This window comes from Pleuronectes platessa, chromosome 21 (genome assembly GCF_947347685.1).
Source record: "Pleuronectes platessa chromosome 21, fPlePla1.1, whole genome shotgun sequence".
In the NCBI taxonomy this organism is placed as follows: Eukaryota; Metazoa; Chordata; class Actinopteri; order Pleuronectiformes; family Pleuronectidae; genus Pleuronectes; species Pleuronectes platessa.
Window position 1 is genome coordinate 5016420 of NC_070646.1, and position 15537 is coordinate 5031956.

A 15537-nucleotide genomic window follows, 5' to 3' on the forward strand; every position below is an offset into this window, starting at 1 on the left:
TCTTTAAATAGTGGCATATTTTTTTCTTTTTTTTTCCCAATACACTATCAAGCTCCCAACTCCAGTCGGGAATTAGCTTTTCCCAGTTCGAGTCACATTTATTCACACTGTGTGTTGGTTTTGTCTGTTTGTCTTTTTGTAATTTCATGTCTTTTTGTGCGTGTCCGTCCCTCCGCAGTTCAATCTGTGCACGGTCCTTCAAGATGGCCTGCTGTCTGTTATTGGTCCGCGTGGCCACACAGATGGTCCCACCTTCTCACCATCCTGTGCCACCAGCAAAGGTATACAGTCATTGGAAACAGTGTCTGTGAAGCCTTTACAGAGTTAATCCAATCAGCTTGTAGAGGGCTTGGCGTGAGCGTTTCCAGTTCCTCTGCAGCTGGGTCCTCTGGTGGCCAGGGAGCAGTTTGCGCCTCCGTGCACGAGGGACGTCGGACCTTGGCACCGTCCCCGGGCTTCTCTTTGGCCTACTGCCGCCGAACCTCTGGTCCCGCTGCCTGTGTGCAGAGCTCTGGCTGCACTTTGGACACTCTGCCATTCCGACTCCTGCACGCTTCCAGTCTCGAGAGTGTTTCTGCCACCGTGCTGGATCTCGCCGGGAGAGCCAGACATTTTCACAGAGCTGGAAAGGCTTTTCTGTTTTAATTCCTGCGCGTGTTCCACTGTGATTCCAGCGGAGAAGGGCGGCTGTGCGGAGCCGGGATTCCTCCCCGGGCCCAGCGGAGCCGTGGCGGTGGCAGGGGGGCTAACGCTGCTGGGCACGGCACCAGGCGGCAGCACCACGGTCTCACAGGGCCGAGAGGGAGAATGGCTGACGGGCACCGCTGTCTTTCCAGCCAGCGCAGGGTGCCACTTGAGGAGGCCGCCTTGGTTCCGCTCGCTCGTATCCACACGCCCGGCTTCGAGGTCAGCCGCCTGGAGGGAGGGGATGATGGGCACGGAGCGGGTGCGATGGGAGGGTGGAGGGAAGGTTGTTCCCTCATCCAGGCGGGTGCAGGGAACCTCGGCCCATCCTTTTTTGGCTGCGAAGTGGGCGAGTGAGGTCCGGCTGAGGAGGGCGCCGACCCTTCCACTGGCAGAGTCACACCTTCAGGCAGAAGAGAGGGTAGAAATGGTTAGAATGACACCAGGGGATTTATACTGGGACCAATTTTTAGTCCTACACACTCATATCCTAAGAGGAATAAAAGAGAATTATAGATAATGGAAATAAAGCTCCCATTCTCCTGTGCTTTTCACCATTTAATTTCAGTCCCAGCGAAAACCATCTTGCCCCGACGAAATTATTATTATTTATGTATTGTTCTCCCATAATCTTTGTGTAATTATTTATAATCCTCAGCATGAGCAGCCTTTATTGTTGCTGCATGAATGCTTAACGGAAAAAAATCCCCTCTGTCATGACTGCCTTATCAGAGATTTAAGGCTTTAGCAACACAGCTGCCGGATGCCTGACCCTGGCCCATGAGAGTATGTGGAAAAATTATATATCGCCTCTATGGCTTTACATGTGGGTCTAAATTTAGAATCTGAAAGTCTCATTAGATCTCACCTAGAGCGTCTCGTCTGACAGGCTTATGATGTGACATTTGAGGTGAATGGAGGTGTGATGGTGGGCGTGAGAATTGCCTGTGAGCTCCGGAAGCATCGTGTTCAATATGAAAATAACAAAGCACAGCCAGAAACTTATCCAGAGTTTGTATCCACACGATTTAATATCGTCACTAAAGACTCGATGCAGCCTTCGGAGACCCCCGGTGTTATTGTCAGCTCTCAGAGACTGTTTGTAGCATAACCAAGTTTAAATAATTAAATTACTTTCCCTACTCCTCCTTCGGTGTTAGAAGGACGAATGCAAGCTGGAGGTAAATCCAGCAGATCAAAAAACACATCTAAAAATAACTCCCATAGCAAAATTTGCCTTCAATTCCGTCCTTATCTGTGATGGGTAAATATATGTTTTGACAGGAGATAATTAAACCCCGACAATACTCTGCAGGGATTTGTTGTCATGAAATTGAAAAACATGGAAGAGGAGTATTCTCATGTTTGTTTTGCCATCCTCTCCTCTTCTCTGTTTCTCTGTCTTTAAAAAAAAAAGACTTTCTCTCTCTCTGCCTCCCTCTTTCCTCCGCCTCACTCCCATCAGCTCTGCACAATCTCCCTTCTTCCCTCACTTTCCATCTTGCGTTCTCTCACTCTCCCTTTCCACCTCCCATTTCTCATTTCCCAGAGATGAGAGGGTGTATCCATGGCAACAAGGGAGAGGTGGGGGCAGAGGGAGGAGGAGGAGGAGGAGGAAGAGGAGGAAGAGGAGGAGGAGGCTGTGAGCTCGGCAGCTTGGTGTTGCATGGCTGCGAAGTCGAGAAATAGGTCATTTCAACCTCCTGGAGGCCGGGGAAAGCCAGATCCCACTGACGGATCTGCGAGGGAAGCATTAAAGGCTAATTAGATCAAAACTGTTTCACCGTGCAAATGCAGTCTCATGGCCCAAAAGATGAGAAGCTCCTTTCTTTACAGCTGTTCTCCTAAACACTTTAAAAATAAAGCTTAGTTGGATTGAATTGCTCATAGCACACATGATTTTGGCCTTTGTGATATAACAAATTAAAAGGGAGTTAGTTTGTGATTCTGCATGTGAGCTTGGGCTGTGTGTGTGTGTGTGTGTGTGTGTGTGTGTGAGGAGGGAGGCTGTTGTGGTCCTGGAGGATTTCTCCGCGTAACCGTTTGAAAGAACTGCTGAGCCACATGGAGCTTTGTTTTAAAAATGGAAATTATGGAAATAGGTCACATAAAGACGTTTGGCAGCGCTGCACTGTATCTTCCAAGTCACTGTGAAGCTTAGTCAGGTTAACGGGCTAATGGCAGCGTTAAGTTAAGTTAAGTGTGCGCAGTGGCATCGCTTTCAATGACACGTCCTGATGGCGGCGGCATCGCTCAGCCGTCACACGCACTGACAGGAAATGAGGCTGTTTCTGAGCCGTATGCTAAACAGCACTGCCCCACTCAGGCTCTCGCATGTGTAAATAAGATCTGAAATAAGTCAATGTTTTTTCAGTGTGTGTTTGAAAGGAAGCGGCAGTGGAGCCGCTCGACAGTGGGCATCACACCACCGAGGCTCCTCCTCGATGAGATGCATGTTTTACTGCTCTTTTTTCAGGGCGTTATACATCAATCAATATTATTTATGATCTAAAAATCTGCAAAAACTCTCTACGTGAGTTAACTCCTTACTCCTTTAAGACACCTGAACTAAAACAACCAAACATCTTGTCCTTGATAACAAAGAGGATTCCTCACTGGGATACCTCTCTGAACCGATGCCAGTGAGGATGATCAGACTGTGCTTTTAAAATCAAAGTTATTTTAAGCCCCCAGATCACCAACTGGCGATAGGTGGCTCTGCCAAAGAAGAATCCTTCCTGCTCTTAAAGCCTCCAGTAACGGCACCAGTAGCTTTACTTGCAAGAACCGTGGAAATGGGGGCAACTGGCTGTCCTCACCCGACACCAGGACGAGTGGGAGGAGGATCCGACTTGTGTGAAGGCCTGAAATTAATCCTTTGCAATTAGGGGCCTTGTTCTAGAGGGCTGCAGCTCTCAGTATGGCGCCATATTCAGCGAGTAAATTAAATTGTAAAAAAATTAATTATTTCTTTGATATGTGGACCATGAAACTTTCACATAATTTTCCGAGAATGAACCAAAAATCAAACCACGGAGAAGCTTCAAATTCACGCTAGGTTGCGTTCCCGTCTGGTAACTGGTTTGGGCACGGTTGTTAACCATAATAAAACCATGCGGATAAAACACATTTCATTCACAGCAGCAGCCCCGGTGGCAAGTGTGGAGAGGATTCCACACACACAGAGACACACACACACACACACACACACACAGGCTGATATCTTGGACTTCCCCAGCACCATGATACTGTCGAGCGGTTGGGATCAAGTGTATTTTCCAAATTAATTGTGACAGTCCCAGTTGAAGCAGAGAACAGCAGATCTCATTTATTTGCCCCGGATCAGATTTCACGAGCTTGAGGATTTGATCCGAGAGCATTTTGGTCATAAACTCAATTCGGCCCCCCCCCCCCGGAAATTATCCCTCTGCCACTTCAACTTAACCTCAGTTGATCTTCGCTGAACCGACAGTTTGACCTGAGCACGGAGGGGAGGCCGAGAGAATCTTGAACAAACACGACAAAACTAACAGAAAGACCAAAAAGGCTTTCACCTTCTCAAGGACTCCACGTCCGTTGACTCGTCCTCCTGCAGGTGTGTGTAGACATGGCCGACCACCCGGGATCCGTCCAGGAGGTTTGTGGTTATTTTGTGTTTCCCTCTGGAAATGGGCGGAGTCCTGAAGAAATTAGCCTCCCTCCGTCGTGGGGCGGGACTGAGTGACAGGGAGCTGCTCCTGCAACCAGACGGGGGGGGGGGGCAGGGGGGGAACAAACAAAGAGGTAAATATCACATCATTCAACACATTGTTTCTCAAAAAGCTGCATGAAATTGAAGACAGCCTCAGATTAATCTTCTCTTATCTGTTCATTCATGTAAAATGGATTGACCTTTCTACTGTTAGAAGGGGGCGGGGGGGGGGGGGGGAGAAAATGCATCATTCCCCATTCAGTTGAGACTAAATTAACTTGGTATCGAGGTCTAAGCATCAGCCCGGGTGTCAGATACCCGAGGATAAGAATAGTAATTTATCAGTGAGCAGCGATACAAATTTACATAAACATTTAAAGCTTTGTCGTGGCTCAGTCAAAGAGCAGCAGGAAGACTCGGCCTCACTCCAGCAGCCGTGTTGTGAGGTTGTGGTTCGATTCTCTCTGTCCTGCTGATTCTGCTCCGTCTAATCCTCAGGGAATCACTGGAGTCAGATGTTTGTTTTTCCCACTCTCTCATGTCAGACGGCTAATTGGACCGACTGACTCACATTGACGGCACGGACACCAATATTTAGACTGTTGACCATATTCTGAAAATGTATTTCGATTGAGACGTTAACTCGAGCTGCTGATAGAATAATCCATCCACGTTCCTGTTGACATGTCACAGAGCGCAGTCTGATTAGGACTCATGTCAAGGTTTAGTCTAACTGCTTGTGTTCAGGGGACGGGTCGTCAATAAACTGCTCACCCTGCCATTTAGTTAGTGGTATTAACTATAGAGGATGAATCTGCAGACAGAAATTCTCTCATAGGAGACGGCAGAATAGGAAGGTTATTATGGTGGATAGTTATTGGTTATTGGTTATTTCAGTTTAAAGGCCTCCTTCCTTATTCCCCCACAAAATCGGCCACTGTGTAATTTCGATTATTGCTTATTCCTAGTATTACCTTAATCAGGATTAGGTCATCAGAAGAATGCAGTTTACATGCCAGTGTCATAGACTAGTGACTCAATGGTTCAGTGTGTAATATTTAGCTGAAAGGGATATATTAGCATAAACTGAATAAGTAATAATCCTAAGGATCTTTTCACTAGTTCTGTTTCATCTAAATTGTACAAATTGTTATTTTCTTTAACCTTCAGTGGAACCTTTAAATTTAATACTTTATATTTACTCCTGGAGTGGGTCCTCTCTATGGAGGGACCTGTATTTGTTTTACTGTAGCCCAGACTGGACAAACTAACCACCTTTTGATGTTTTATGACAGCTAGGGTAAGGTGAGGGGTATTCAGCTGCAACACAAAACTTCACCACTGGATGTCACTCTCTTTAATCCGGAATATTGGTGTCCATGCATCTAGTGCTAGCAGCAAATAGCCTGCATTGCTAAAATGCTCCAAAGTCCTTTTGTTTCTTGTAGCTATGAGCCTAAAGCTATGTTAGAACACGCCACAGACAGGCATGTGTCATAAACACATCATTTAAATGACCAATATGTATTGACATCCTCCGGCTGCTAAAGATCTCAGCAGCAGTCTTTAGAAACGTTGCTTTTTTTTGCCGATGCACTTTGTTTCTAAAATGTCCAGTGAGTCGATTTCGAGCGGAGATCCCTGCACGACCGCGGCAATAAAGCAATGACATCAAATGTGAATCAAAGTTCTACAGCCCTGTGTGGCAAGATGCCGTGCGAGTAAATCATTCAAGAACAAACAGCTCCCACAGCTTGCATGAAATGCAGACATGAATTATTTCCAGTTGAATCCAATATACATGTATTTTTGAGACGAGGGCTTCCCTGCTGTTCACCTGCTTCTCTTTCTCTCCTGTTGTGAGCAATAGGTCAGTCGCTGGCGTTAGTTAAACAGCACAACAAAGAAAAATAAAAAACTTATGCCATATTATTACCGCCGGGAGAAAAATGTGTTTGCAAAGATGCACTGAACACAAATCAGTGACGAAACATTCTCCCACTTTGATTTTGGCTCCAGGCTCTAGATGTATAAAGTGTGATTCTTTTAGCTGTTTAATAAGTTATAAAGACGTCCAAACTTTTCGAGCTTCTCATTAAATCAACACGATGTAACTTTTAATGAGCAGCAGCGATGGAGGGGAGTAAATCAAGCTCTCATGTACAGAAAACAGAGGTCGGGTCTAATGACGTAATGTTTTTATGTGGTGTAAAGTGTATTTGACTTTCTTAAAAAGCTTTACACATATTATTAACTATCACTACCAGTCCTACTCAATAAACTGAAACACTGCTGAATGTTTTATTCTCCCCATGATCCCCTCAGGCTCCTGGACCAAGACACAACAAACTCCATATTTTAAGTTTCCTTGCTGAATAAACACCGGTTTCCAAATCTCTTTTCAACTGATCTAGAGTTTGGCATTTCCCTGAGGCTGATTCTGGCAAAACAAGCTTCTTACTCTGCCACACGTCTCATCTGAGATCAGACTGGGCTCATCAAAGTTACATGGAGCAAGAACAGGTGCTCAGACTGGGAATGAAAGAGAACCCCATTGGTCCCCAGTACCACCAAATCATTTAAAAACTGGTATTTTAAGGTTAAACACTTGCACCTTATTGGTTTTAATTCACTTTTTTTTTATTTAAATGCATTAAATGAAATCGTTCAGACATGTGGTTATTATTTGATAAAAGACTGGAACTGGAACGCCATGCACATAAACATCCAGCTACTGTAATTTCCCAATGCCCATGGCTGTGGACCAATAAGCATGGCTGATGTTGGCTCTGGTGTTTGCCAGCATTAGCTTTAATATCGACTGATGTTATTAAAACTTGATATGAACAAAGCTGAATTTTGTCAGTGGTGTTGCCTATTACACCATGCTGATTTGTCTTTTTGTGTTTTAATTAGGATTAACTGAAAGCTGGAAACATTAAAATATGTTTCTGTGGAATAGAATCACCAGGCTATTGTAATAAATGAATGTTAAATGTTAAAGGTCCGTCACTGAAAGGCAGCTGCTTATCTCTGCAATTCGCCCCAAACCTGCACAACCTCTCGTTATGAAATGGCTAAGCCTGGTCAGGGGGGGGGGGTAATCCAACACGTGTTTTAATCAGGTCCTGTCTCTTCATGCCTTCATTGGGCAGAGAGCTGGGAGACAGAAGTCACTGCATGTGCTGCTATTTCACATGGACGGTAAACAACCCTGCTGCCACAGGATGCGCCCACATGGCACTTCTGATGTTCACGCTGGAGACCGAGGATTCCTCCTCCTGCTCCTCGGCATGTGAGAAACTCACTGACTCCACTCGAGATGACTTAACGGACGTGTTGATTGCCTCGGCGCTTTGAAGAGACATTCGTGGTCCCCGGTTCACAGGTCCTCCCCTCGTGCCTTCATGAAGCTGACAATCTTTGTATCTTGTCGACTGTTGGATGGATTTTGATGGCGTTTGGTTCACGGTACCCGAATAATTCACATCCGCCTATACTTTGTATTTAATGTAAATTAGAAAAGGTTTTCATGCTAACATCTCGTACTAAGATAGCGAGCAAGGTCAGCATTATATGCTACGAATTATCATCTAAGCATTGCAGTACGTCCTGTATTTACTGGGATGTTTAGAATGTTTTGGAAAATTTGGTTTATTCTTTGCCAATTCCTGCCAAGTTTATGTAATGTTTGGAGTATTTAGGTCAGTTTGACTTTTGGAAACATGGATAAACCTCCAGATTTATCAACCTGCAACTACAACAAACTAGGAAAGCAAAGAGATGGGTGACTCAACGGAATCCTTCAGCATGACCTAACGAAGCATACTTTCTAAAAAGCTGAACAAGATGGCCACAAGAGCTTAAGGTGCAAGAAATACTGGCTTATTCTTCGTGACATCGACTCGTAGCCTCAAACGTGGACATCGCAGTTTTCTTCCTCAACACAGCCGTGCTTGGTTTCACAATTGAAACGATGTGAGGAAGACGCGCTCGCAGAGGAAGGTGAGAAGATCACGATGAATGTTTCAGGGCCAAAGATTCCGTGGGATATTTTTGGATGATGTGTCTCTGACCGAAGTGAGCCAGTGTTTTTCTCAGTTTCCATCAAAGCCTCACAGAAAAGAAATAGAGAGATGTTTCCAGTGTGCGTGAGATATTTCCTCAGTGTCTGACAGAGTTGCTTGACTTTTGTGGAGACAGTGATGAAGCTGCAAATGGCACGAATCAAGTTCTGCAACCGTCCAGATCTGGTGATGAGACAAATCATCAGCCAATGCAGCAGGTAATGCCGATGTCAGCTTCGGGGAAACATCGGTCTGTTCACCAGATATTGAGCAGAGCCAACAAACGAAAGAACTTCTGAAAGCTAATTGCCCGGCTCGCACAGCTCACAACACCTGCAGGCAGGCCTGAGATCAGCTGTCAGTGGATCTTGAGTCATTTGTTATGAAGATCTTCAGCCACTTCACAGAATCTGCTGCCTGAAAACAGGAGCTGTCTTTCTTCTGTTGACAATGACTGTCAGAAATGATGTGATATGTTTGCACGTCGATCATCTCCTGCAAAGCTGGTCAGCTCTTGCTTGTCTCTTCTGGTCCCTGAGGGGAAACCTGCTCAGCGTCCCCGGTGTGTACAAGTTTGGATTTGGAAAATGAAGACGCTTCAGTGGAAACGGGGCAGGTTTTTCTAATGGGAGAAGGAGTTTCAGCAGAAATGTCAAGGCAGCAGGAGGACGAAGGTTATTGCTTGTGTTTGAGATGTGGTTTGCTCACTCAGCAGAAAATAGCACCGTGTAACAGACGGATCGGGGTCTGGGAGGAGCCTGCACGGAGCAGGTGGAGCATGCCCTCAGAAGGAGAGTTATGTGCTCGCCCCGAGGAAACACAGAAAACTGGAAACCACCAGTGAGGGAAGAGAGAGAGAGTTTTCCAACACATAGAGGGAAGCCAGCTCGACCAACATGTCTCATCTGTCCTCAGCGGGGCTTCTCCCACGAAATGATCAAAACTGGAGAAACGCAGATCGGAGATTAACTCAAATGAACTTCAGACATCTGTGAACTGTAACTTGTGATGTGAGGACTTTTACTCCAGCTGTGCAAAAATACAAAAGGCAGCTTTAATAAGTCTAGAGCCGGAAAAGAAATATCAATGGAAGAAGCCGACTCGGTGACTCATGCCCTCCTTCTGCATTTGAAATGTATTTTTTTAATTTGATCTTTCCTTTGAGGCATATTCACATACTCTCAATAGAAAATACATATTTTCCAATTAAATATGAATAAGCGAACGCACAGGTCACACTGCCGGAAAAAAGGGTGGCGTGCTGGTGTCACCTTTTGTTCCTCATTTGGTCGGGAGAAAGTTGGCATCTCCAGTTAGCACCGTCACCGCGGGCATGTTAGGATGCTAAATTTAGCGTTTACCCCAAAGCGGTGCTGTGCCTCGGTGAAGCCTCACCCTGCTGCCGGTGTGGCAGTTGGAGAGAAGAAGACACGGCTGTCTCTCTTCTTATGTCTATATCTTAAGTGATTTACCGTGTGTGAAGTCAACAGAATCCCACCTCAACAGATCCAGTCTGCATCCGAGCAGGTGAATCAATCTGCACGTGCCCGCTGATGAAACCTATGATGCGCAGGTAACCTTTGGCAGCCCTGTATTGATGGCCCATATTGACATGTTTTTTTTTATGGGGCATTTCTCCTGATAGCTCACAATATGGTCTAGTTTCTCAGGTCGATAGCTGCGAGCGTCTCCACATCATCCATCACAGTCTAGTTCTCCACCCGCCTCCTCCCACCCCCACAGCAGGCTGAACAGATGATTGACTGTCAGCTGGCCGCCAAGCGGAGGCACCTGCGTGACACCGTGCCGCAGGACGAGTTGGCTCCAGCCCTGCAGCCACACGTGACCGAAAAGTTTTCCCTCTGTGACACATCACCGGTCCATTAAAACAGAGAACAACTGCCGCCTCAGCAGGGTTTTCACTGAAGTTGTCATCACAGTCAACCAGACGTGGAAAAAACTCCCTTTGCCTGTATACACACACACACACACACACAACCTGGGCTGGCCATTATCTCCCCAAACATCCAGCACAGTATGTTCTGGTAACATCACGCTGAAAGCTCGTCTAATGCACACAACAATGTGATGACATTAGAAATGAATATATGCAGCCGTACACACACAGAGCCTCTAACAGCTAGAGAGTTAATTCCACAGCCACTCGACACCATTAGATCGAGAGCAACGCAGACATTTAGCAGCACGCAAACATTTCTCAGCAATCAAACAGTCTCAGGGCTTCGTGTGGAAGCATTTGTGGAAATTACTTCTTGCAGCCTGTGTGTTTGAATGTCATCACTTGTCAAAGTGTGTGTGTGCGCGCCCGCCTCGTCAGAGCGAAACGAAGGCGTTCTGTAAACACCCCTGACGGAGCCACTGTTGGATCTATACCCACATCCCTGCATTACTTGTACATGGAGGCATTTGAAACCCTGACAAAAACTTGAAGGACAGCGAGAAAGGAACCAATGTTTAACTCTGCACATTTCAAATTTGCTTCTCATCAGAGGATCTCTCCCTGTGCACCCCCCCCCCCCCCACCCTCCCCCATCAGTGCACAAGTAGTCATTTCCCAATCTGCCCGAGTACACACATGTAATCACTTTGCACAATTTACTGCACACAGCCAAATGGATAAAGCTGCAGACGATTTTTTTTTGGAGAGCCTCTAATTTTCCTTTTCATTGAAAGTGGCCACAGCAACACTCCTGCTGTAAAACACTTGAATCTGACTGAGGATGTTCCCGCTGGCAAAGCTCAGGGTGTTGGCCACGCACACCCGAGATATACTGTATATGAACAACGCTGCTCCCAACTCATAATCACCATCAATCTCTCCAACAATTTTTACAAATGATCTGTTTATTATTTGGAGGTCCTCTATTCCTCGGCCACAGTGCAGGAGGATTGAATTACCCACTCGGCTGCCTTTTATCTCTGGCCATACGCTGACGGAGAGAGAGATACAGAATGAAACCGGGCTGGTAAATTAAAAAGGATGTCCCATTTTCACCTGAAGCGTTTCCCTTTGGACAGCGCTCTGCCGAGAAGAGGAGGGGGGGGCACGGTGGATGTGCCCGGGGCCGCGCTGCCGCCCTTCACAGACGATCCATGAGAACTGCAGCTCTGCAAAAAAACATAGAGAAGAAACAGCGGGCACGGTTATAAAACATGGTAATTGTGGCTTCAGGATGCATCTTACGTTATTATCTGCTCTGTGGAAAAAAGATGTCTTTATTATAGCTCAGCCTGGATTCATTCATCGCATTGATTAAGGTGGAAGTGATCCCGTGAAACAGCACAGGGAGTAACTAGAGGGTTAAATCCCCCAGTTAGGCGGAGGATGTTCTCTCCCTAATACAACCCCCCCCCTTGATAACGATAACGATAATCATATTTATTTACAGAGTTACTTTTTCTAAATCCAACTTACAAGGTGCCTCCGTGTAAGCCGACAACCCCTCGGAAACAAGCAGGTGATAAAAACTATATTGGTATTTTATTTTCCAGGCGTTTCACGCAGGGTGTCGTTAATTACACTGTACATTTTAAAAACTGCAGCTTAGGAGGGGGGGGGGACAGGGGGGGGGGGGCGCTTGGTGCTTAAACTCCAAACTGGCCCTCACAGCGCTCCTGTCGCACTCGGGAATTAATCCTACACGAGATTACATTAATGGTTTCCTAAAGTATTTCTCCCCTCGTATTCTTTCCTTTTATTCTTATCAGAATTAACACCGTTATCTCACAACGGGCCCGACACACAACTCTCTGGCACTGTGGCCGTGAGTGCCCTGAGAACCCCCCCCCCCCCCCCCCCCCTGTGAAGCACTAAGTCAGGAGATAATTCTGTTATTCCAGTTACAGGACTTCCTGCGCTGCCCTTTCTCTGCCTCTGATTGGACACCATTAAAAGCGACTGCATGTGACTTAGAAGCGGTCCCGGTCTCTCATTGGCCCGATAAGCCTCTGTGTCTCCCTCGCCCCCCCCCACCCCGACTCCCAGTGGGAGCAGTTACCGCTGTGCACCAGCCGGGCAAGAAAATAGGATCATTTTTGGCCTCCCTCTCATTTGCCCTGCGGGGGGAGAGCAAGGCGCTTTCTGGAGCAATTGCTGTGGCAAACTTTTCCTGGAGGATGATATCTGTGCGTCGCGGGATAAAATAAATAGTTTCTGGCAGACAATGGCCGACCTGCTTGGCGTGACCCATTCCACTTGTTCCCTGCGATCTCACTCTGCGCCTGATTCCATGCCACTCGGCACAGCTTTAGATAAACACGCAGCAAAGTGGATTCCCTTCAAGGGGAGACAGAGGGAAAATACAGGAGCCCCGACTCAACAACATAAACCGACTTTAGGAGCAGAGCGGCCCCGTGCATTCAGAGCAGCAGCACTCCGCCTTTAACTGCCATCAAATCAATACACTGTATATAAAGATGGATGAGGCGTCTGCGCTTCCTGCTGTTGTGCACAGCGAGGGCATGGTCACACATACCTGATGTGTGGAGAGAATATCTCAGGTGAAAGTTCACCAGTGTTGAGATCTGTGCAATGTAGTGCAGTGAAATACTCTGGATATGAGGGGGCGCCATGTTGTCCCTTTGCAGGCGATGGAGCGACACAGTTAAGTCTCAATTGTCACGTTCCACCCTTTTTTTTAATCAGAATCATTTAACTAACTAATACTGGAAATTTTAAATACCTCAGTATGATAAGAACTATAAAATAAATATAATTATAGTGTACTAGGATATATTAGTTTGTCAGTTGTCCCATCTGCTAACAGGGAGGAGGTGCATCTCAACCTGTTCTGCAGCCAGCCATCAGGGGGCGACTGTCATGTCGTCCATCTTTATAAAGAGTCTACAATCAAATCATAGGGCAATAATGGTGCATGATGGGATATTTGACCTTTCACCAAACGAGGGAAATCCTAATACCAACTGGGAAACTACTGAATCTGAGCAATGTGGCAGTTTTCTGAGCCAAAAACTGACAGCAAACGCCATTTTGGCTCATCCAAATAATTATGCACAATATACATAATGTGAGACATTAATAATTGTCTGCACTGGCTGATATCTATAGAAGATTCCCTTCTTCTGTCCAAACAGATTAAAGGTTCTCTTCCTTCCACGTACTGAACTCAAACTCTTACTCTTCTGCTTCTGATGCCGTCTGGTCTCACGTCCCCGACGACATCATTTGAAAATGACTTTGCTGTTCAGAAACCGGTGCAGTATCGACTCTGCAGGAAAGAAGACACTGTGTCTTTCGACCTCGGAGCTTTATACACTTGACTTTGGTGTAACAGAAGCCTCGTGGCACGTTAGAGATGTTTTGGTCCACAAAGCTCTGGTCTGGGGCCCGGATCCACTCTGCTGTCCCCCATGCAGTATTCAGTCAGTGGCCTCGCCCCCCCACGCCCCCCCCCCCCCCCCCAAAGGTTCCTGTCCCTCCTGAGGGTGACTCGGTTTCTTCTTGGAGTAAGACTGGAATAGTCCGTTAGTAGAGCTCCAGCTTCCGGCTGAAGAGAATTGAGTTTTTTTTTGTCTTCTCGGTCTCTGTGCCCCTTTTCCTTCATGTCTCTGTTTCAGCGGCGTGTGTCTGACGGGTGTGCTCTCCATCATCACTCTTTATTACAGATGCAGTTTTTATTGCCACTAAGGTGTTGATTCAAATAACGGGGGGGGGGGGGGGGGGGGGGGGGGGGCAGGGGGGAGGTGTTTAACGATGCAATACGATTTCTCCAATTCTCTTTTGATTTTTAAAAAGCGTTTTTAAAAACAGTTAGTGAAACACCCAGTGGCATCGAACTCTGGAGAGATTCAAACCAAACACAAAGGAAACTTCAAGGAGTGATCGGGTCCATATGACCTGGGGTTAGTGTGGCTGTTTATTGTTAACTGCAGATCAGTGAGGGAGTGAGGAGGGAGGAGGAAGGAGGACGGAGGAGGGAGGAGAGCACAGGATACTCATGTCTGCCCCAATCCTGAAGCAAAATGAACTTAGCGGAAACCCTGCCTTACTCATACATGACATGGTATTTTAAAAATACATTTTATTTTGCAATTATAAGAGACCAATATTCAAATATGTAATTCTATTTTTTTCCAGAGATCCTCGGAATTTAGCTTTTGAGGCTTTCCGGGGGTCTCTAGTGTCCATCAAGGTCTATTCTCACCTTTGACCTTTTCTCACTTGGCGAATCAGACTTATTAACTGTACAACAACAGTTGGAGGGAGCATGTGCACAGGAACTTTTTCCCGATTTGCCCTCACAGATGGAACAAACAGGGATGTCTCCAAGTTCCTGCAGGTGCACAGAGAAGTCAGCTGTGTGAGTGCAGGTGTGTCGGTACCGAGGGTTTAGAGATCTGTGAGCTATGCAGATGATGACGTCAGAATGTGGAGACTTTTGCTTTGCACCTTGAGGGGAAAAAGTATTTCAGGGAGTTGATGCTCTATATTTTTCCTGAAGGGCTCTGCAGCAGTCTGACAGGTGGAAGACACTGACCAGAAGGAGCTTTGGTTCCATCCTCAACGTTCCTGCCTCAATCGCACCCGGTAGAAACCGCTGAGTAGTTTGCATTGTACTCTTCAAGCCTCCTCCTAAAGAACACTTTCTTTCTGTTCCTCCATCTAAAGCGTTTCCACTCTGTGTCGGTTCAACTTTGAAGACGAACCCGGAGAACTTTCAGGACCGCATCGCCCACGGCACATGATGGGAGCAGGCTGAGCGAGTGGGAGGAGAGCAGCAGTGGTCAGAGCTCGCTGTGTCAAACATGTGGAAAAAACAGGTTTCACTTGTTCATGTTCTGTGTGTGCAGCTCACACTCCCTCCTGGGTGCTTCCAGGCAGAGATCTCTCACATCCCACCTCGAGCTTCCCTCACACTCTTCTCGTATCGCTCGTGTTTCCGTGTTGCTGTATTTTTCTCTCTGGTTTGCTGTGTCCGGCTCTGTGGAGACACGGGGCTTCACTAAATGCTGAGTGTGTTGATATAATACCCTGCGATTGTGCCACGGGGACACCGGGGGCCTGCATCCGACTGAAATGCATTAAACTGCACCGAGGATGGTTTTTTGTGTCAG

General features: G+C 46.6%; 1 protein-coding gene across 1 annotated transcript in view; it reads right to left on the minus strand.

Annotated features, from left to right (window-relative positions):
* Positions 1-333: 333 nt before the first annotated feature.
* The window catches only part of nrg3b (neuregulin 3b), a 171377-nt gene continuing 156173 nt past the window's right edge, over positions 334-15537 (minus strand). Inside the window, exons 7-9 of the mRNA XM_053414187.1 lie at positions 11459-11571; positions 4239-4421; positions 334-1087 (exon numbers count right to left, since the gene is read on the minus strand). Of these exons, the coding sequence (XP_053270162.1) occupies positions 334-1087; positions 4239-4421; positions 11459-11571 (1050 nt within the window). The remainder of the gene's footprint in view (positions 1088-4238; positions 4422-11458; positions 11572-15537) is intronic.